The sequence below is a fragment of the Pristiophorus japonicus genome, chromosome 9 (assembly GCF_044704955.1).
Source record: "Pristiophorus japonicus isolate sPriJap1 chromosome 9, sPriJap1.hap1, whole genome shotgun sequence".
NCBI lineage: Eukaryota > Metazoa > Chordata > Chondrichthyes > Pristiophoridae > Pristiophorus > Pristiophorus japonicus.
Window position 1 is genome coordinate 65,470,327 of NC_091985.1, and position 22,568 is coordinate 65,492,894.

Genomic DNA, 22,568 nt, shown 5'->3' on the forward strand with positions numbered 1-22,568 from the left:
TTACTCGCCCCGCCTGACCTCGCCCCGCCCGACCTCGCTCCGCCCGACCTCGCCGCCCCCAGGTGTGTGCTGTGGAGATCCAAGATGAACGTCTCCCTGCCCTTTTTTGGTAGCACTACGCGGTTACCCCACAGCAGGCATTCTGCCTGAATGGACAGCTCGTCCTTTCGCCGGTGGAATGGCTTGATTGGCTCTTGCATTTCAACGGGGATGCTGACCCAGCTCCCATGCAGTACACAGTTTTTTACTAGGGACAACAGAGGATCTTGGCTGGTCCAAGTCCTAATCTTGCGGGCTGTGACAGGTGATTTATCATTTTCAAATGCTTCCGTGACCATCAACAAGTTTGCGGGCTGCGCCACCATCAACAAGTTTGCAGGCTGCGCATTTCCACCCCTGTAGTGGACAATGGTAGCCGACTGATAGCATCCGCACAGTTCTCGGTGCCTGGCCTGTGGCGGATGGTATAGTTATACGCTGATAGCGCGAGTGTCCAGCTTTGTATGCGGGCTAAGGCAGTAGTATTTATCCCCTTGTTTTCAGCGAACAAGGATATTAGGGGCTTGTGATTGGTTTCCAGCTCAAATTTGAGGCCAAGCAGGTACTGATGCATTTTCTTTAACCCGAAGACACATGCTAATGCCTCTTTCTCAATCATGCTGTAGGCCCTCTCGGCCTTAGAAACATAGAAACATAGAAAATAGGTGCAGGAGTAGGCCATTCGGCCCTTCTAGCCTGCACCGCCATTCAATGAGTTCATGGCTGAACATTCAACTTCAGTACCCCATTCCTGCTTTCTCACCATACCCCTTGATCCCCCTAGTAGTAAGGACCTCATCTAACTCCTTTTTGAATATATTTAGTGAATTGGCCTCAACAACTTTCTGTGGTAGAGAATTCCACAGGTTCACCACTCTCTGGGTGAAGAAGTTCCTCCGCATCTCGATCCTAAATGGCTTACCCCTTATCCTTAGACTGTGACCTCTGGTTCTGGACTTTCCCAACATTGGGAACATTCTTCCTGCATCTAACCTGTCTAACCCCGTCAGAATTTTAAATGTTTCTATGAGGTCCCCTCTCATTCTTCTGAACTCCAGTGAATACAAGCCCAGTTGATCCAGTCTTTCTTGATAGGTCAGTCCCGCCATCCCGGGAATCAGTCTGGTGAACCTTCGCTGCACTCCCTCAATAGCAAGAATGTCCTTCCTCAGGTTAGGAGACCAAAACTGTACACAATACTCCAGGTGTGGCCTCAGCAAGGCCCTGTACAACTGTAGCAACACCTCCCTGCCCCTGTACTCAAATCCCCTTGCTATGAAGGCCAACATGCCATTTGCTTTCTTAACCGCCTGCTGCACCTGCATGCCAACCTTCAATGACTGATGTACCATGACACCCAGGTCTCTTTGCACCTCCCCTTTTCCTAATCTGTCACCATTCAGATAATAGTCTGTCTCTTTGTTTTTACCACCAAAGTGGATAACCTCACATTTATCCACATTATACTTCATCTGCCATGCATTTGCCCACTCACCTAACCTATCCAAGTCACTCTGCAACCTCACAGCATCCTCCTCGCAGCTCACACTGCCACCCAACTTAGTGTCATCTGCAAATTTAGAGATACTACATTTAATCCCCTCATCTAAATCATTAATGTACAGTGTAAACAGCTGGGGCCCCAGCACAGAACCTTGCGGTACCCCACTAGTCACTGCCTGCCATTCTGAAAAGTACTCATTTACTCCTACTCTTTGCTTCCTGTCTGACAACCAGTTCTCAATCCATGTCAGTACACTACCCCCAATCCCATGTGCTCTAACTTTGCACATCAATCTCTTGTGTGGGACCTTGTTGAACGCCTTCTGAAAGTCCAAATATACCACATCAACTGGTTCTCCCTTGTCCACTCTACTGGAAACATCCTCAAAAAATTCCAGAAGATTTGTCAAGCATGATTTCCCTTTCACAAATCCATGCTGACTTGGACCTATCATGTCACCTCTTTCCAAATGCACTGCTATGACATCCTTAATAATTGATTCCATCATTTTACCCACTACCGATGTCAGGCTGACCGGTCTATAATTCCCTGTTTTCTTTCTTCCTCCTTTTTTAAAAAGTGGGGTTACATTGGCTACCCTCCACTCTATAGGAACTGATCCAGAGTCAATGGAATGTTGGAAAATGACTGTCAATGCATCCACTATTTCCAAGGCCACCTCCTTAAGTACTCTGGGATGCAGTCCATCAGGCCCTGGGGATTTATCGGCCTTCAATCCCATCAATTTCCCCAACACAATTTCCCGGCTAATAAGGATTTCCCTCAGTTCCTCCTCCTTACTAGACCCCCAGACCCCTTTTATAACCGGAAGGTTGTTTGTGTTAGACAAGCTCCTGGAAGCATAGGTGACAGGTTGCAACTTCCCCGCAACGTTAGCCTGTTGTAATACACACCCGACTCCGTATGACGACGCATCACATGAAAGCACGAGTCTTTTGCACAGGTTATACAATACAAGCAGCTTGTTGGAGCATAAAATGTTTCTGGCTTTCTCAAAAGCAATTACTTAGTTTTTTGCCCCATACCCAGTTCTCATCTTTGCACAATAACATGTGTAGGGGCTCTAAAAGGGTGCTTAACCCCGCAAGGAAGTTACCAAAATAGTTGAGGAGTCCCAGGAACGACCGCAGCTCCGTGACGTTCTGTGGCCTGGGCACGTTCCTGATAGCCTCTGTCTTGGCGTCTGTGGGCCGAATGCCATCCACCGCGATCTTTCGCCCCAAAAACTCCACTTCTGTTGCCATGAAGACGCATTTCAACCTCTTCAGGTGCAGCCCTATGCGATCCAGTCGCTGGAGGACCTGATCCAGTCGCTGGAGGACCTCTCCAGTTTTTGTAGGTGCTCGACAGTGTCCCGACCCATGACCAATATGTCGTCCTGAAAAACCACTGTGTGTGGTACCGACTTGAGTAGGCTCTCCATGTTTCTCTGGAAAATCGCTGCAGCCGACCGAATTCCAAACGGGCATCTGTTGTAGATGAACAGTCCCTTGTGCGTGTTGATGCAGGTGAGGCCCTTCAAAGACTCCTCCAGCTCCTGTTTCATGTAGGCCGAAGTCAGGTCGAGCTTGGTGAACGTCTTGCCTCCTCCCAGCGTCGCAAATAGTTCATCTGCCTTAGGTAACGGGTATTGGTTCTGAGAGGTGTCGGGAATTCGTTGGTGAGGTGTGAGTCCGGGGTCGGAGGCCTATAAAAGGCCGCGAGAGGCGTCGGGAGTTCTTGGTGAGGCGTACTTGTGCAGCTACAGGGAGAAGGCAAAAAGAAGTAGAAAGAAACAGAAAGGTGACGTCACAGCCTCGGGGGTAAGTGATTGGCTGGTGATTGGTGAGTAGTTTTTCTTTTTCTTTTTTATATTAGTCAGTAACTTTTAACATTGTTGTTGCCAATTTAAGTGTATCTAAGTGTTAAGTCATGGCAGGAGAGCTCGGTCGGGTGTTATGCTCCTCCTGAACCATGTGGGAACTCGGGGACACTTCCGGTGTCCCTGACGACTACGTGTGCGGGAAGTGTATCCGCCTCGAGCTCCTGACGGTCCGCGTTGCGGAATTGGAGCTGAGGGTGGATTCTCTCTGGAGCATCCACGATGCTGAGAACGACGTGAGTATCACATGTAGTGAGTTGGTCTTACCGCAGGAGAAGGGTCCACAGCCAGATAGGGAATGGAAGACTAGCAGGAAGAACAGTGCAAGGAAGGTAGTGCAGGGGTCCCCTGTGGTCATCCCCCTGCAAAACAGATACACCGCTTTGAGTACTGTTGGGGGGGATGACTCATCAGGGGAGGGCAGCAGCAGCCAAGTTCATGGCACCGTGGCTGGCTCTGCTGCACAGGAAGGCAGGAAAAAGAGTGGGAGCATGATAGTGATAGGGGATTCAATGGTGAGGGGAATAGATAGGCGTTTCTGCGGCCTCCAGGATGGTATGTTGCCTCCCTGGTGCAAGGGTCAAGGATATCTCGGAGCGGGTGCAGGACATTCTGAAATGGGAGGGAGAACAGCCAGTTGTCGTGGTGCACATTGGTACCAACGACATAGGTAAAAAAAGGGATGAGATCCTACGAAACGAATTTAAGGAGCTAGGAGCTAAATTAAAAAGTAGGACCTCAAAAGTAGTAATCTCGGGATTGCTACCAGTGCCACGTGCTAGTCAGAGTAGGAATCACAGGATAGCGCAGATGAATACGTGGCTTGAGCAGTGGTGCAGCAGGGAGGGATTCAAATTCCTGGGGCATTGGAACCGGTTCTGGGGGAGGTGGGACCAGTACAAACCGGACGGTCTGCACCTGGGCAGGACCGGAACCAATGTCCTAGGGAGAGTGTTTGCTAGTGCTGTTGGGGAGGAGTTAAACTAATATGGCAGGGGGATGGGAACCAATGCAGGGAGACAGAGGGAGACAAAAAGGAGGCAAAAGCAAAAGACAGAAAGGAGATGAGGAAAAGTGGAGGGCAGAGAAACCCAAGGCAAAGAACAAAAAGGGCCACTGTACAGCAAAATTCTAAAAGGACAAAGGGTGTAAAAAAAACAAGCCTGAAGGCTTTGTGTCTTAATGCAAGGAATATCGGCAATAAGGTGGATGAATTAACTGTGCAAACAGATGTTAACAAATATGATGTGATTGGGATTACGGAGACATGGCTCCAGGATGATCAGGGCTGGGAACTCAACATCCGGGGGTATTCAACATTCAGGAAGGATAGAATAAAAGGAAAAGGAGGTGGGGTAGCATTGCTGGTTAAAGAGGCGAATAATGCAATAGTTAGGAAAGACATTAGCTTGGATGATGTGGAATCTATATGGGTAGAGCTGCAGAACACCAAAGGGCGAAAAACGTTAGTGGGAGTTGTGTACAGACCTCCAAACAGTAGTAGTGATGTTGGGGAAGGCATCAAACAGGAAATTAGGGGTGCATGCAATAAAGGTACAGCAGTTATAATGGGTGACTTTAATATGCACATAGATTGGGCTAGCCAAACTGGAAGCAATACGGTGGAGGAGGATTTCCTGGAGTGCATAAGGGATGGTTTTCTAGACCAATATGTCGCGGAACCAACTAGGGGGGAGGCCATCTTAGACTGGGTGTTGTGTAATGAGAGAGGATTAATTAGCAATCTCATTGTGCAAGGCCCCTTGGGGAAGAGTGACCATAATATGGTGGAATTCTGCATTAGGATGGAGAATTAAACAGTTAATTCAGAGACCATGGTCCAGAACTTAAAGAAGGGTAACTTTGAAGGTATGAGGCGTGAATTGGCTAGGATAGATTGGCGAATGATACTGAAGGGGTTGACTGTGGATGGGCAATGGCAGATATTTAGAGACCGCATGGATGAATTACAACAATTGTACATTCCTGTCTGGCGTAAAAATAAAAAAGGGAAGGTGGCTCAACCGTGGCTATCTAGGGAAATCAGAGAGAGTATTAAAGCCAAGGAAGTGGCATACAAATTGGCCAGAAATAGCAGCAAACCTGGGGACTGGGAGAAATTTAGAACTCAGCAGAGGAGGACAAAGGGTTTGATTAGGGCAGGGAAAATGGAGTACGAGAAGAAGCTTGCAGGGAACATTGAGGCGGATTGCAAAAGTTTCTATAGGTATGTAAAGAGAAAAAGGTTAGTAAAGACAAACGTAGGTCCCCTGCAGTCAGAATCAGGGGAAGTCATAACGGGGAACAAAGAAATGGCAGACCAATTGAACAAGTACTTTGGTTCGGTATTCACTAAGGAGGACACAAACAACCTTCCGGATATAAAAGGGGTCAGAGGGTCTAGTAAGGAGGAGGAACTGAGGGAAATCTTTATTAGTCGGGAAATTGTGTTGGGGAAATTGATGGGATTGAAGGCCGATAAATCCCCAGGGCCTGATGGACTGCATCCCAGAGTACTTAAGGAGGTGACCTTGGAAATAGCGGATGCATTGACAGTCATTTTCCAACATTCCATTGACTCTGGATCAGTTCCTATGGAGTGGAGGGTAGCCAATGTAACCCCACTTTTTAAAAAAGGAGGGAGAGAGAAAACAGGGAATTATAGACCGGTCAGCCTGACCTCAGTAGTGGGTAAAATGATGGAATCAATTATTAAGGATGTCATAGCAGCGCATTTGGAAAATGGTGACATGATAGGTCCAAGTCAGCATGGATTTGTGAAAGGGAAATCATGCTTGACAATTCTTCTGGAATTTTTTGAGGATGTTTCCAGTAAAGTGGACAAAGGAGAACCAGTTGATGTGGTATATTTGGACTTTCAGAAGGCTTTCGACAAGGTCCCACACAAGAGATTAATGTGCAAAGTTAAAGCACATGGGATTGGGGGCAGTGTGCTGACGTGGATTGAGAACTGGTTGTCAGACAGGAAGCAAAGAGTAGGAGTAAATGGGTACTTTTCAGAATGGCAGGCAGTGAGTAGTGGGATACCACAAGATTCTGTGCTGGGGCCCCAGCTGTTTACATTGTACATTAATGATTTAGACGAGGGGATTAAATGTAGTATCTCCAAATTTGCGGATGACACTAAGTTGGGTGGCAGTGTGAGCTGCGAGGAGGATGCTATGAGGCTGCAGAGTGACTTGGATAGGTTAGGTGAGTGGGCAAATGAATGGCAGATGAAGTATAATGTGGATAAATGTGAGGTTATCCACTTTGGTGGTAAAAACAGAGAGACAGTCTATTATCTGAATGGTGACAGATTAGGAAAAGGGAAGGTGCAACGAGACCTGGGTGTCATGGTACATCAGTCATTGAAGGTTGGCATGCAGGTACAGCAGGCGGTTAAGAAAGCAAATGGCATGTTGGCCTTCATAGCGAGGGGATTTGAGTACAGGGGCAGGGAGGTGTTGCTACAGTTGTACAGGGCCTTGGTGAGGCCACACCTGGAGTATTGTGTACAGTTTTGGTCTCCTAACTTGAGGAAGGACATTCTTGCTCTTGAGGGAGTGCAGCGAAGATTCATCAGACTGATTCCCGGGATGGTGGGACTGACCTATCAAGAAAGACTGGATCAACTGGGCTTGTATTCACTGGAGTTCAGAAGAATGAGAGGGGACCTCATAGAAACGTTTAAAATTCTGACGGGTTTAGACAGGTTAGATGCAGGAAGAATGTTCCCAATGTTGGGGAAATCCAGAACCAGGGGTCACAGTCTAAGGAAAAGGGGTAAGCCATTTAGGACCGAGATGAGGAGAAACTTCGTCACCCAGAGAGTGATGAACCTGTGGAATTCTCTACCACAGAAAGTAGTTGAGGCCAATTCACTAAATATATTCAAAAGGGAGTTCGATGAAGTCCTTACTACTCGGGGGATCAAGGGGTATGGCGAGAAAGCAGGAAGGGGGTACTGAAGTTTCATGTTCAGCCATGAACTCATTGAATGGCGGTGCAGGCTAGAAGGACTGAATGGCCTGCTCCTGCACCTATTTTCTATGTTTCTATGTTTCTATGTAGCAAGAAACGATTGATAGTTACTTTATAATCGCCGCAAATCCTGACCGTGCCATCACTTTTGAGTACTAGAACAATCGGGCTGGCCCACTCGCTGAATTCCATTGGGGAGATGATGCCCTCACGTTGCAGCCTGTCCAGCTTGATTTCCACACTCTCCCTCATCATGTGAGGTACCGCTCGTGCCTTGTGGTGAATGCATCATGCCTCTGGGACCAAGTGGATCTGTACCTGTGCCCCGGAAAAGTTTCCGATGCCTGGCTCAAAAAGAGAAGGAAATTTGTTCGGAACCTGTGTACATGAGGCCTCATCGACATGTGATAGCGCTCGGATGTCATCCCAGTTCCAGCGGATTTTGCCCAGCCAGCTCCTTCCAAGCAGTGTGGGGCAATCGCCCGGGACAATCCAGAGTGGCAGTTCGTGCATCATGCCCTCGTAGGTGACCTTGACCATGGCGCTACCCAGGATAGTGATAAGTTCTTTGGTGTACTTTCTCAGTTTCGTGTTGATGGGGCTCAGGGCTGGTCTGAGTGCCTTGTTGCACCACAGTCTCTCAAACATCTTTTTACTCATGATGGATTGGCTAGCGCCAGTGTCCAGTTCCATGGCTACGGGTAAGCCATTCAATTTCACGTTTAGCATTATAGGTGGATATTTCGTCGAAAATGTGTGCACCCCGTGTACTTCAGCATCTGCCTCCTCTCTCTGAGGCTCGAAATTGCTTTGATCCACCATGGACCGATCTTCCTCTGCCACGTGGTGGTTAGCAGGTTTTGCAGAGCTTGCAGCGTGTCTGCAAGCTCGTTGAAGGTGCCACATTGTTCCACAGCTCTTGCAAACATACCCTTTGAAGCGGCATGAATAGGCTGAATGGAAGCCTCCACAACACCAACAAGGTGTGAATTGCCTTGCATTCGTCCTTTGTTGGGGACTCTGAGTCATCTGGGTCACCTGAGACCTGCTGGCAGTTGCAGACATGGTTTCTGCCCTGTACATTTCTGCTCGCAAACACAGTTCCAGTTAATTTATGAACATTGCTAGCAGTTGTGTGTTGAGAGATTTGTTTTGTGTTATCACTGGTGGACATAAACGTCTGTGCTATCGCAATGGCCTTACTGAGGGTCGGTGTCTCTACAGTCAAAAGTTTTCGTAGGATGGTCTCGTGGCCAATGCCCAGTACAAAAAAGTCTCTGAGCATCTGCTCCAGGTAGCCATCAGACTCATTGTCCTGCAAGTCGCCTTAGCTCGGCGACGTAGCTCGCCACTTCCTGACCTCAGCTCGCTGGTACGTATAGAACCGATACCTCACCATCAGCACGCTCTCCCTTGGGTTAAGATGCTCCCGAACCAGTGTACACAGCTCCTCATACGACTTATCTGTGGGTTTCACCGGAGCCAGAAGATTCTTCATGAGGCTGTAGGTCAGTGCCCCGCAGGCCGTGAGGAGGACCGCTCTCCTTTTTGCAGCACTTCCTTCTCCGTCCAGCTCGTTGGCTACAAAGTACTGGTCTAACCGTTCGACATAGGCTTCCCAGTCCCTCACCCTCCAAGAACTTCTCCCGGATGCCCACAGTTTGCTGCATCTTTGTGTTGGATTCGTGTACTCGTCGCCAGTTGTTGTGTTCCTAACACAGATGAGACTGCACACAGGGAGGTTAAAGTAACAGTGACCTCAGTCTTTATTAAGACACTCCAGAGTGAGGAACAGGCCTTAGGGGCCGGCTTATCTACAGTGCTCCCAAGGGATGCTGGGATCCCTTGGGACTTAAGGGGATGCGCTCCCTGGTGGCGGAACATGGGAGTGCATGCTTTACAGATACACAACAATAATCATGGGAGATTTCAACTACCCAGATATTAATTGGAAGAGGTAGGTAAAGGGGACTTATGATAAAACTGTATACAACATCAGTTAGGCACAGCTTGAGTTCTGTGTGCAGTTCTGGTCACCACATTGCAGGAAGGATGTGATTGCACTAGAAAGGGTACAGAGGAGATTTACAAGGATATTGCCAGGAATGGAAAACGTTCGCTAAGAGGAAAGATTGGATAGGCTGGGGTTATTTTCCTTGGAACAGAGGAGACTGAGGAGCGATTTAATTGAGGTGTATGTAATTATGAGGGGCCTAGATAGAGTGGATAGGAAGGACCTATTTCGCTTAGCAGAGGGGTCAATAACCAGGGGGCATAGATTTAAAGTAGTTGGTAGAAGGATTAGAGGGGACTGCAGGAAACATTTCTTCACCCAGAGGGTGGTGGGAGCCTGGAACTCACTGCCTGAAAGGATGGTAGAGGCAGAAACACCCATCATATTTAAAAGGTATTTGGATGTGCACTTAATGAGCTGTAACCTACAGGGCTACGGACATAGTGCTCGAAGGTGGGATTAGGCTGGGTAACTCTTTTTTGACTGGCACAGGCACGATAGGCCAAATGGCTGCCTCCTGTGTCGTAATTTTCTATGATTCTATGAACTGGCATTCCCTTTCCCTTCATTTGTACCTCCTGCTTCTTAATGCCCTGCCCGTTCAGCCTTGGTTTTTTGAAATTGGTGATATTCTCCTTTAATTGTCCCCATCCAATTAATTTGATTTCCACATGATTTTCTTCTCTCATCATCTGTGTACTCCCTAGAACCATCTAAGTCTGCAACTCAAAAGTGCCTGAGGCATTTTGAGCCTCCCCACCAGTTGTGTGCTGGGATTATAAGGCCATAATTTTCATGGAAATCTCCATAATCCATTTGGAGCACCTAAACAGCTTTCAAAACTGCTCTCTAAACACTCAACGTCCACATAAAATGGATGCTTCATGGGAGGTGTGGTCCTTACTCTATTTTTTTGTGTAGTCGTTTGCAATTTACTCCTTCTCTGTTATATTGTTGTGGAAGAAAGAAGAGCTGTGAAGCTTCTCGAAGCATTACTCAGGGCTTTTTGAAGCTGTACTGCAACTGTGATCATGCCTGTTTGCACAGCAAATAATCTTTGTCTGTTGCTTTGATAGGAGCTATAGGTATCCTTATGGGTGTGCCTATTTGTTTGGAGATTCTGAAAAAGGATCACAGGAGGTATGCCAGACAGGTATGTTTTCATGTTAGATCCTGATTTATGATCTATCCTTATGCCACTACCTGCCAGAGCTAGACTATCATATTAGGACATGTCCAAATCTTGAGAAGACCATCACAGAACTATAGTCCCCTAAACCAGATCTGGGAATCATGCCCATGACAAAGACCACTTCCTGCCACTGGCTGTGGAGGTAACAGCTGTATTGAACATTCACGTGGCAGACTCATTTCAAGCAATTACAGGAGATCTCTGTCACATCTCCTAACCTTAATGCTCACTTGCATTATGCAGGATACTGATTCATGGTTTGTCAGAATCAGTGACTTCATCTGTTTTGCTTTGGAAAATAGTTAGCAGATGGAAAGAGCCCTTCACCTCTAGTGTTACAATATTCTCCAGAGTACAGGACAATATTGGCTGCACTTATGTGGACATATGCAACCCTGGCTCCAATGCTACTGCATTCATGAAAGGAAAGGACTTCCACTTCATAAATGTGCAGCTGGTGTGTGACCAGAGGAATTGAATTATGCACATGACAGTCTTTATCCTTATAGCTGCTGTGATTCCTTCATCCTATGGTGATCCATAGTAACATCATTTTTGCAGGGCCTTGAAAACTGAATTGGTTGTTGGAGGACCAAGGATATGGAATACAGCTGTGGCTCATGACACCACTGCGGTACCCAAGAGCTGAGGAGAGGTACAATGTGACACCCAATGTTCCCTTTAAGCAGTGTGGCCACAGAGCGCTCTAGGAGCCCTGCGCAGCCAGTGAACTGGCTTTTAAATTGAAAAAAAAGTGCCTGCGCAGAATTTTGAATGGGCCGCACAGCCAGTTAAAGGAGCCATGCAGTTCAAAAAATAATTACAGGGAACATTGCTTCCACATGGGTGTTAATTGAACACATCAGCAGCATCCTAAAGCAGATGCCTTGTCAGATAAGGGAGAATGCTATAGTACAGACCAGCCAAGGTTTGAAAGATTATTGTAGCTTGCTGTGTTCTGCACAAGATGGCCTAGCCGTGAATCAGGCAGAAGAAGGAAGGCAGTAGCAATGAGACCGAAGACATCTCCACAACCAGCTGCTCTCAGGAAGTGTACATCAGGCAGGTTCCAGTCGACCACATATTTGCTTGAGTGACTAAAGCTTCCAATGCACAACAGTTATCTTCACATGTGCCCAGTACCCTTGCCATATCAAGCCTCACCTCCGTTTAAACCAGGCATCAGTCAACTGCCATGAATGCCACATCATTTCCCCCCAATTTCTATCACATGCTTCATATGAAAATAACTATCAGGACACAATCTAAAATCAAACAACATAATTTTTATTAACACTTACAATGGGTGCTGTAGGTATATTCAGTGTGCCCTTCCCCAGTGCATCCTCTTGATGAAAGTACTTCTGCTTCCAAATCTTGTGCTTCTGCTAAGTGTTTCTCCACTACAAGGAAGTGAGGAGAATGGCTGGTATGTGTCAGAATCTGCCTCTAAAGATATAGATGGCCCAGTATCATCTTGTGCTTGGTCATTGCATGGTCCTGCAATTACAGGCACCATGGGATTGATACAGTAGCTGCCTAGACCTTTATGCTATTTAACACATTGGTAATCAATTGAATGGAATGGCAAGGCGTAATCAATATGAGTCATGGTGAAATATATCTCCAATATGTACCAGCTCCTGCCACTCCCTTGCTGCTGGGGATTTCTCAGTGTGGCCAGCAATCTGTGAAAGCAGACCACTGGGCAATAATTAGGTGATGAAGTGGTATGTAATGCCTGTCTCAATATGATATCCTAGCATGGTGAATCCAGATAAGGATGCTATAGTTATAGCCCAAAGTCCTCAGAACCTGTTGAGGGACTGTTGGCTGCATTTAAGGCCTTCACCAAATGGGCATCTGCTGCAGAGGGCCCTGAAATTGCCACACTCTCCATGTTGGTCTGCAGCTTCATCGGGCACTCATGCAGTACTGTACAGATGGTGTTGTGGACTCCTCCATAGATATCCCAAAGCTGTACATGCTACTTAGTACACAAATGAATGTGTTAATGGCTAATGGTGAACTATCAAAGTCTATTTATAGACACTGAATCCCAGGCTTAGCAGCTGAAGTAGCCCTCTAGTGAACAGGTTGCAGATCCTCAACTTTCACTTGCACTTTTTCTTCCTTATTTGGGCTCTGTACTTCACCAAGTACTCCCTGCTATAGCTCACTGAGTCCCATTGTGTGGATGTATCTGGGCTGACGCTTGCCTCTGTAGGTGTCGATGATTCATGGTTCTATGAGATTGAGACTGCACATTGGGCCATAACACTGTCTTCTCTTGTACACCAAGAGAAATATAAGAAAATTATATTTTAGAATGCCAGCAGTTATACCCCTTTGAAACAGAGCTGAAAGCATTGCAATGCTGCAGTAAATGTCTGTGTGGGAGGGAATGAATTAGTGAGTAAATGAATAATAGGAAAACATGTAAAGCAAATGCTGATACTAGCTTTGAACTTCTGAAAGGCCTCTGATCTCTGCCTCTCCCACTTCCTCTATCCCTCCATGGCCAGAATTTCCACGACCCTCTCCTCGCATATGGAGTCGATGGTCACAGCTTAAGTGAGCCACCTCCTGTCTACATTTATTGACATTGGTTTATGTGTAGTCTGTTTATTCTGCAGACAGATAGAATAGGGGCATGTGTTGGAATAAGGAATGTGAGAGAAGAATAAGGAATATGAGCTAAGATGAGTGTGACACAGGTTTCCTGAGCAGCAGCCACCTTATATAAGTGTGTCAATATGCAGCATGCAGGTACATTGCAGGCTTGGTGTTTGCTGTTGGTCACTTTTCATTGGCAGCAAACTCATTGTGTAGGCAGCACTGCAGAGTGCTCTGATGAAACATTAGATACGCCTGTGCAATTGGAAGCAATTAAGATGTCTTGTAACACTTATGTTATGCAAAGTTACTTTGGCAACCTTCTGTAACTCATCAAATTCCTTTCTTAGCTGCTCTCCTATTCGGGTCACAGATAAAACAGCATTGACTCTCTCTCTAACTTCAAACCAGGTTACACTGGCAGTAATCTGCACTGTAGAATGGCCATCGTCTCCAAAAAAAAATCATCCTATACAGCACCTCCTGAAGAAGCACTAACAAAGCAACACTTTGAAATAATACTGCTCTGCCTCTGCACTTGTTACAACCATTTGTTTTAAAAGGTTGACTAGTAGACCATTAAGAGCTGCTGGCATCAGATAACCCACCTCAACATCTAGCTGCTACTAACATGTCGCGTGCTAATTATTTAATTAAGTTGACCCCATAGTATAGTGTGAAGTCAACCTAATGAAACGCAGAGACATTCAGACACTGAAGAGCAGTAGCATTGGTGCTGCTGTGCCTGGGCCCCATCATGCCTACTACAATTTTTAAGAACTATTTTGTCCTGTAGTTGCCATATTGATATTCTAGTGAACCATGTAAAACAACAGTACTTATTAACAATGCCACTCACCACCTATAACATTTACTACCTGCAATGAAAGAGTAAGATACACAGGGAGGGACGCAGGGCTACGTATATCGTATACTTATAGCCAATTTTAATTTCAGGTGCATGTCTGCTGATCCTTGATCTGTAGTGCCATGTAGTATTGTAGAACCATATAAGTTTGCAGCACAGAAGGAAGCCATTTGGCCCATTATATCTGCCAGCACTTTGCGAGAGCAATCCAAAACTAATCCCATTGACCCACAAATATTTATCCAATTTTCCCTTAAAATATGCAATGGTCTCTGCCTCAACTATTATCTGTGGCAAAACAGTCCACGCTCCAATAACTCTCTACATAATGAAGTTATATAGATATTCAAAGTTTATATTGCAAAATTACTCAAAATTAGTTACATGTTTCACAGTAAGGATAATGGGCTCAATCTTCCCCAGTTATCTGTGCCATTTTTTTGGCACGCACCGCTTTTTTTGGCGTAAATTAAAATGTCCAAGTTGCCCCAAAGTTTCTGCGCCAGCGTAACTCAGTTAGTTACGATTTTTTTAGGTTAGTTATTTTTGCGTCAGTTTTTCACATTTAAGCAAGTTTGGCCAACTTACATTTTTCCTAAGATGGCATATGTGACCACTCCCAAAAAACTTTCTGGGCACTTAAGAAAAACCAACGCACATCAAAATGTCAGCGCAGAAAGACACCATTGTTTTTATGTGAAGTTTTGGAGGGAGTCAAGAAGACAAAGAATATGCATCATGAAGCTTAATTTTTTCAAAGTCAAAAAGGAGAAAATAGAAGTCTAATACAATTTTTAAATTTTTGATTGTTTTCAAAGTGCCACGTCACCACCGATCGTCTCCTAATCGGGCTCGAGGGTCGGAGCGTCAGCCAGCAGAATCGCTCCCTCGACCGGACACAGGCTTGGGGCTCGGCTTCAAAAGAAGCCCGGGGCGGAGGGTGTGGGGGGGGCGGTGTGGAAGCCGAACTGAAGGGATGAGAACTGTTACAGTATGCAGCAGCTTCAAAAGAAGCCTGAGGGGTTGGGGGTGGGGTGGACTCCGAGCCCCTGTGCCCGGGCGAGGGAGCGATTCTGCCGGCCGACCCTCGAGCCCGGTGAGGAGACGTTCGGTCGGTGGTGAGGTGCTACTTTGAAAAAAAATCTAAAATTAAAGCATTGCATTAGACTTCGTTGCCCCACATGTCTTCATTGAATGCCTAGCTTCCCGTTCTAAGCAAGCCTATCGCACATGCGCAGACCAGGGCATCGACTTTGGGGAGAGAGAGAGAGGAAAGAAGCTTTAAGCCCTTGTACTGCTGTTTTGAGCTTCTTGCAAAGCTACAATTTAATTATGGGGACAATATTGACAATGCAATACCTCGTGCAAGCTTTCTGCATGATGGTGCTGCGAAGGGGACGATTGATTTGACGTCATCGCATGAGGAACCTCAGAGCATGTAGGATGATGGGCAGGGGGCTTACCCACATCGGCTATATCGAGACAGGCTTTCATACCTGCACCTGAGTGATGCAGACTGTGTGAGAAGGCTGCATTTCTGCAAAGAAGTTGTAACTGAGATCTGTGAGTTAGTAAAAGCAGACCTGCAACCTAGAAGCATCAGGAGGACTGCTTTGTCGGTTGAAGTGAAGGTTACAGCTGCACTTTCATTTTATGCATCTGGATCATTCCAGGTCACAACTGGGGATGTGCACGCCATTTCTCAACATGCAACACATATCTACATTAGGCAGGTGACTGCTGCACTATATGCCCAGAGGGATGACTACATAAAGTTCCCCATGACAACCCAGGCATTACGTGACAAGGCTGTGGGCTTCGCCAGGATTGCTGGCTTCCCAAAGGTACAGGGCTGCATTGATTGTACCCACATCGCCTTGCGAGCAACTTTGGAGGATTCCGAGATGTTCAGGACTGAAAAGGCTTCCACTCCAAGAACGTGATGACATGGCAGTTGATGCGAGATTCCCTGGGAGCACCCATGATGCGTTCATCCTACACGAGAGCACTGTGGGTCAGAGCTGGCTGCTGGGAGACAAAGGGTACGGCCTCGCCACCTGGATCATGACGCCCCTATGGGTAACAAGGACAGAAGCTGACCAGGAATACAACATGTTGCACATTGCGACGCGCAGCATAATAGAGAGGACCATTGGCATCTTGAAACAGCGTTTCCGATGCCTGGACCATTCCGGAGGCTACTTGCAATACTCCCCTGAGATTTTCAGTCAGTTCACTGTTGTGTGCTGCATGCTGCATAATATAGCCATCATGAAGCAGCAGCAGCTGGTAGTAGAAGACCCACCTGAGGTGAGAGTGGCTGATGATGCAGGGGAAGATGCAGATGACGAGAAGGAAAAGGAGGAGGAGGACGAGGAAGCTATGCAACTACCTGAACCCGGAGCATGATGGCGGAGGAGGGCGGGCCGTCGTGCCCCTTTAACAATTGCTTGAGCCTTGCGCCAGCAGCTCATCCCTGAACATAAGAATTAGGAACAGGAGCAGGCCATCTAGCCCCTCGAGCCTGCTCCGCCACTCAACAAGATCATGGCTTTGCTGCCTGAAGGCTCAGTGGCAACTATTCTAAATGCACCATGTTTACTGTTTGGACCTGTTCTGTAATGTGTTGTGTTAATGGAACAAATAATGGAAATGATTCAGTTATAATTTAAAATATATTTTGTTCAAAAGTTTAACATTTGTTTGTACTTAACTTTAATAAAAAATAGTCTTGTATCAAACTTTAAGGTTTTCAGTTAAGATCACCTACAAACTTTAAGATCACTTAAAAACTTTAAGATCACTTCCAATTTTTTAAACTTGTAACTTTGTATCATTTACAAAAAATTTTTAATTTGAGAACAGTTACAACAGTAACAACAATAATAATAACAGCAACAACAACAACAGCAAAGAAAGGCTGCACCCATCTCTCCTCCACCTTATTCTAAGACTGCCCGCTGCGCTTGATCTGGTTGACTCCACCCTGGCCCGCAGGCGGTGGCACAGCGTTTCTCGGGTTGATACCAAGCTTATTCTTTGGATCATCTTGGGTAATGCGCACATCTTAATGGGGGGCGTGGCAGGCGGTAATGTGGAAGGCCCAGCTTGGGCCTCTTCAGAGGCTGGTCTGGGGATTGGAGTGGGAGCGACAGTTGATTCCATCAGTGGCCACGTGGTCTGGGCATGTTCCCTTATTGCAGCAGCTACCTCGGACATTCTCTCCTTCATGTGCCCCGACAGTATTTCAACTACCTGCAACATTCTCTCCCTCATGTTCACCGACAGTGTATCAGCTACCTGCGACATTCCCTCCCTCATTTTCAACGACAGTATCTCAACTACCTCTGCAACATTCCCTCCCTCGTGTTCACCGACAGTGTCTCAATCAGCTGCAACATTCTCTCCCTCATGTTCACCGACAGTGTATCAGCTGTCTGCAACAAAATATTACTTACACGAACTACTTGACCAAGGTCCTGTCACTTTTTGCACTGGCCTCCAGATCTCAGGGTGGTCATCATTGCACAGTAATCTTCTGCAAGTTGGTTCCAGCGTTTCATCATTTCTTTTGGTGAAACTTTTATGTGACCTCTGCTGTTGTCCAGATTGTGCCATCTGGCCTCAGTTACAGTAACTAGAACCTCCACTTCATCCTGTGAGAAATTCTTGGTCCTTGAGCTGCGTTGCATATTGCATTGCAGCTCTGACTTTTCCACTGAGAATTAAAGTTCTCACTCACAACTGGCTCTTTAAAAATGGCCGAATGCAGACCGGGAGCTGTACTGGGCATGCGCGCCCATAGCAGTCACGTAAAACTTCATTTTTTTTGCGCTTGTGCAGAAAGGAGAGCATTGTTTTTTCGGTATAGACATTAGGATCCACCCGCCCCCAAAAGCTAAAGGACAGACTGCGCTGTGCCAATTTCAAAAATTAGAACGGGGAAACTTGCAAGTTATTTTTTTGGAGTAGTCAGGGGCCAAATAAAACAGGCGTAACTCTTGCAATACACAAAAAAACGGCATTGGGGAAAATTGAGTCCTATAAACTCATAACTATTTTCCTGTACATGGGTTACTTGATGCCAAAGGGGCGGTGGACCTACATGTGATTAAATCAGAACTCAGGTCTACTTTTGTCAGTTTGCCTCTTAGTTCTGTTGTTCAATAAAGCAGTTATAATGGAGTTCACATATATGAGATTGATCTGTCGAAGATTTTCAACTATGAAATATTACTCACCTGCAAACTTTTTATCCATAGACCAGTTTTACTCCAAGATTAAATCAGTATGAACAGCCTGGCAGTATAGGGTGTCATATTTTCTTCTCTTTGCAAGTACAGTTTTAATTGGCCTTATTTAATTGGTCCAGCTCAAAGTGGAATTTGTGCAATTTTTATGAAAATTGCTTCATGTGCTACAAATTGGTCATGGGAATGGAAATAAAATGGTCAGTCAGAATGCACTCATGATCATTTTCCTTTCACATTTAAAAATAAATTAAACTGACATGTAACTGACATAACTGGCAAAAACATCTCCAATCCGGCTGTGAATTGTGCAAAACTTCTGCACAATGGCTTCAGAAAAATATAGAAAATATTGTTCTTGTAACGGAAGTCCCATGTCTAAATGATTTCAGTGTAGAAATTCCTGCATGCCAAAAGTAGAAACCAATTAGCGGGGACTATATAGGTCAGAGATGTGTTTACGAGTATCTCCTTAGGGTTGAGAATGATGGATTGGTTCTCACTGACATTTGCCTCCTGGAGCAGCTCACCTGAACTACCCTGCTATGTAAGGTCGAATTTGCTCAATAATTATGAAAGGGTAAGAGCTTACCTGTGTGAAGAAGTTGACTGAGCCTGGTGATGCCCTTCTCATGCCAGGCTCTAAATCCACTTGTGGCTAGTGCATCTGGGAATTCTTTAGTTTGCTAGATTGGAAAAAGGGCTGACCAACCTAGAGGGATCCTCAGTCATGTTTTGTCCTCCTTCCAGACAACTAGCATGAGTGTTACTATATGGTCATTCTTTATTTCCTATAGCCTCCTACCAGAATACATAAAGGACAGTTTAGACAGGAGAGTCTTTTATTTAAAAAGATAGCTGAAGCTTTCAGTATCAGCAGCTAGATTCAAGTGAAGTTAACATAGTAAAATGTCCCAAGGCACTTCACAGGGACGCTAGCAAAAATTTGGCACTTAGCCACACATAGTGATATTTGGACATGTGGCCAAAAGCTTGGTCAAAGAGATAGGATTTAAAAAGAGGAGAGAGAGGTGGAGTGGTTTAGGGAGGGAATTCCAGAGCTTTTAGGACCTACGCAGCTGAAGGCATAACTGCCAACGGTGGAACGATGATAATCGACAATGTGCAAGCGGCCAGAATTGGAGGAGCGCAAAGATCTCGGAGGGTTGTAGGACTGGAGGGGATTACAGAGATAGGGAGGGATTTGAAAAAAACGGGGATGAGCATTTTAAAATCGAGGTATTGCTCGATCAGGAGCCAATTTTGGTGGGATGGGTGAATGGGACGTGGTGCGAGTTACGTTACAGGCGGCAGAGCTTTGGATGAGCTCAAGTTTATGAAGGGTGCAAATTGGGAGGCTGGCCAGGAGAGCATTGGAATAGTTGAGTCTAGAGGTAAAAAAGGCATGGATGAGCATTTCAACAGCAGGTGTGGAGACGGGCGAGGTTACGGAAGTGGAAGTAGGTGGTCTTTGTGATGGAGCAGATGGATATGAGCCACGCAGGCCATGAATATGATAATGGAAAAATTCCTCTTAAATATGTTTTGTAATGAAATTGGGTATATTGGGTATTAGGTACAGTGGTTTTAAATAAATTTCTAATTTGACACTGGACTGAATAATTAAATATAATATGTTTAGAATACCATATGAGTAATACTTTAGGTAATTAATTGGACATTTTTATCAACATACCCAATAGCAGAGAGCACTACTTTGATTTGTGAACAAAATGCAATGATTGTATTTCAAAGTATCCAAGAAAATCATCTGACAACACTTTTTGAATTTGTTTTAATTGCAAACTGACAAGTGGACACCCCAGAGAATAAATAAACAATTTCTGAAAGCTTCCTAATAAAACAAACAGTACATTCAATTAAACCAATGAGATTTTCCTATGTTTGACTGCTACTTTCAAGTAGGTCTCTGGGGTCTATTTAACATTGGCACTGTTTTTAAAATTTCAGTTGTGTTAATCCATCTCATTTTTGCTAACCTAAATGGATATTATCAGCAAGTTTTAAAAATAACTCTTAACTGTTTACTTCATCAAGTAGCATTTTTTATGCCTCCTCATAGGGTAGAAATGTTCATTTTGGCAAGTTAGCAGTAGGGGCTGCGAGCTGTGAGACTCCTGCTGCCTTGCATTCCCACCACAACCTCTGGGTTTCCACCACAGTAAGCTCCTGCCCACACAGTGGGATGCCTGTTGGAGCCTGCATGCACAGTGAAAGACATTTCAAGCACTGCTGCAACTGTTTACGGTGCTGTAGGAATGAAGCGAATACTTTTTGTTTATTGCTGGCAGATTGCCTATGATGATGATGCATTCACGGTGCCTGCATTTATACTCTGGAGAATGAAAAAGTACAAAAATTCAAGGCAATCAATATTCTTCAGTTAAGCTCTCATTTCAAAGAAAAAAAGTTAGTGTTGGATGAAGAAGGGTGGGAGGAGGCTTATGTTGAGCAGAATGGCCTGTTTCTGTGCTGTAAATGCTATGTAAGGTAAAGATTCACAACATTTCTCACCAATGGAGAGTTCCAGTAAGCTCATGGACACATTTACAGATAAAGCTCTTGAGAAGCTAATGCTGGCAGCGAGACAAAGGAGGGTTGGCATTGAAGGCTACCTTCCCCAGGAAGGAGCTATCCAGAACACCTCATAAAAGAAGGTCTGCCCTTTTATATATGTGCCATTCCTGCTGTAATCCTCCAGCTCAACCCAAATGGCATTTGCTGAAAGTCAAATAAACTAGGATACTCTGACAGAGTCTATTAAAGTCTGTCACCTACTCCATGAATTAACAATGATGGGATGTGTAGTTACTGTCAGAAGACTCAGACCTACCACAATGTAACCAGGGGCCAATTATGGAGATATTAAGGCTTGAAACGAAATTTGTGTATGGCTTTAAATTAGATCTCATGGGTTCTGTGAGATGTCTGTAGAAAACAGAGATGAAAAGCAAATGCTGTCCAACATCTCTTCGTCTATCCTTATTCCCTCTCTTCACTGCTGTACTGTAGCAAGATTTACTTCGCGGGATTATTCGCATTATTCTATATCAAGCAAGGATTCTTGCTTAGATCCTTTAATGCCTATAGAAGCATGTGTGGAGTTAATGGTGGTAAAATGATAAACCTGGGATGAGGGTGAAGTCTCCCTAGATGAGTTTAGATCTGCTAAAAACAGAGTATTGCATATTCCATTGTCTCAGATCAGCAATATTCAACAGATCTCAGCCTGACCACATTTCAACCTTAGTCCAAACAGCTCCATTCCACACTAGAAACTAAAGGCAACAGAGTTGGGGTAGAATATATTGACTCATTTATTTTTTTAGAATTATGAGCGCATTATTTGTGCAGTGTACTATGCAGGCAGGCTGTCTCACAGACCAGAAGCAGTGAGAATGGGGGGGGGGGGGTTGGAAGGTAAAATGCTGACGGGAATTTTAACCAACCCCCACCACCCAGCAGAAATCAGGCAGGGGACGGTTAAAATGAGTGGGGAGATTTACCCACTACCTACCCGCCCCTACCTAGCTAACAGCAATTTTAAATTGCAGACGGCAAGGACACCATCCTAAATCCGATACTATCCTCCTTTTGATATGCCCAACTGAAATATTAACCTGAGGCCTGAGCGGGAGAGCAGTGGTGCCTTTCTCGCCAGGCCAAACCTGCCTGCACTGGATCGAGAGCCAGAAGAGGCAAGCAGGTTTAATTTTAATATATTTTTTTAAGGTTTCCTTGTATGCCAAGAGGAACAGGGATGCTCCTCCAGGCCTTATAAGGAAATCCTGGACCTCTTCTGCTCCAGGCTTCCTTCCCACATCCCAACCACGATCGGCACCCATCATTGGGTACCTGGTGGTGGCCTCCTGCTGCCTGACTTTTTGCTCCCACCTGATGGCCAGACAGTGATTCGCACCGGCTTTAGGCAGGAGTTCAATCTACCTTATGGAAATGAGGCCCAGAAGCTCAAATATCTCTGGTCCTCGGGTGTCAACCTGGATTATTTATTCAAGCCACAACCTTCTCAGAGATCAGAGTGCTGCCACTGAGGCAAAGCTGACACCTGTGGGAAGATTTGGAAATATTTAAACAATTTGTATCACATTCAGTACTGTTAGCAGATTTTATTGCATTGTATGCTTTAACCTGAATAGGATAACATTGCCTCAGCCCTTTCCAAGAAAATTTTACTACC

At 45.4% G+C, this 22,568-nt stretch overlaps 1 protein-coding gene across 2 annotated transcripts in view; it reads left to right on the forward strand.

The window, feature by feature from the left end:
• hhat (hedgehog acyltransferase) overlaps window positions 1–22,568 on the forward strand; it is a 395,685-nt gene that overhangs the window by 240,490 nt on the left and 132,627 nt on the right. The window contains exon 12 of one of the 2 annotated variants that reach the window (XM_070888698.1): window positions 10,500–10,576. The exons of the other annotated variant lie outside the window; for it this stretch is intronic. Within the exon in view, the coding sequence (XP_070744799.1) occupies window positions 10,500–10,576 (77 nt within the window). The remainder of the gene's footprint in view (window positions 1–10,499; window positions 10,577–22,568) is intronic. 2 annotated transcript variants of the gene reach the window in all.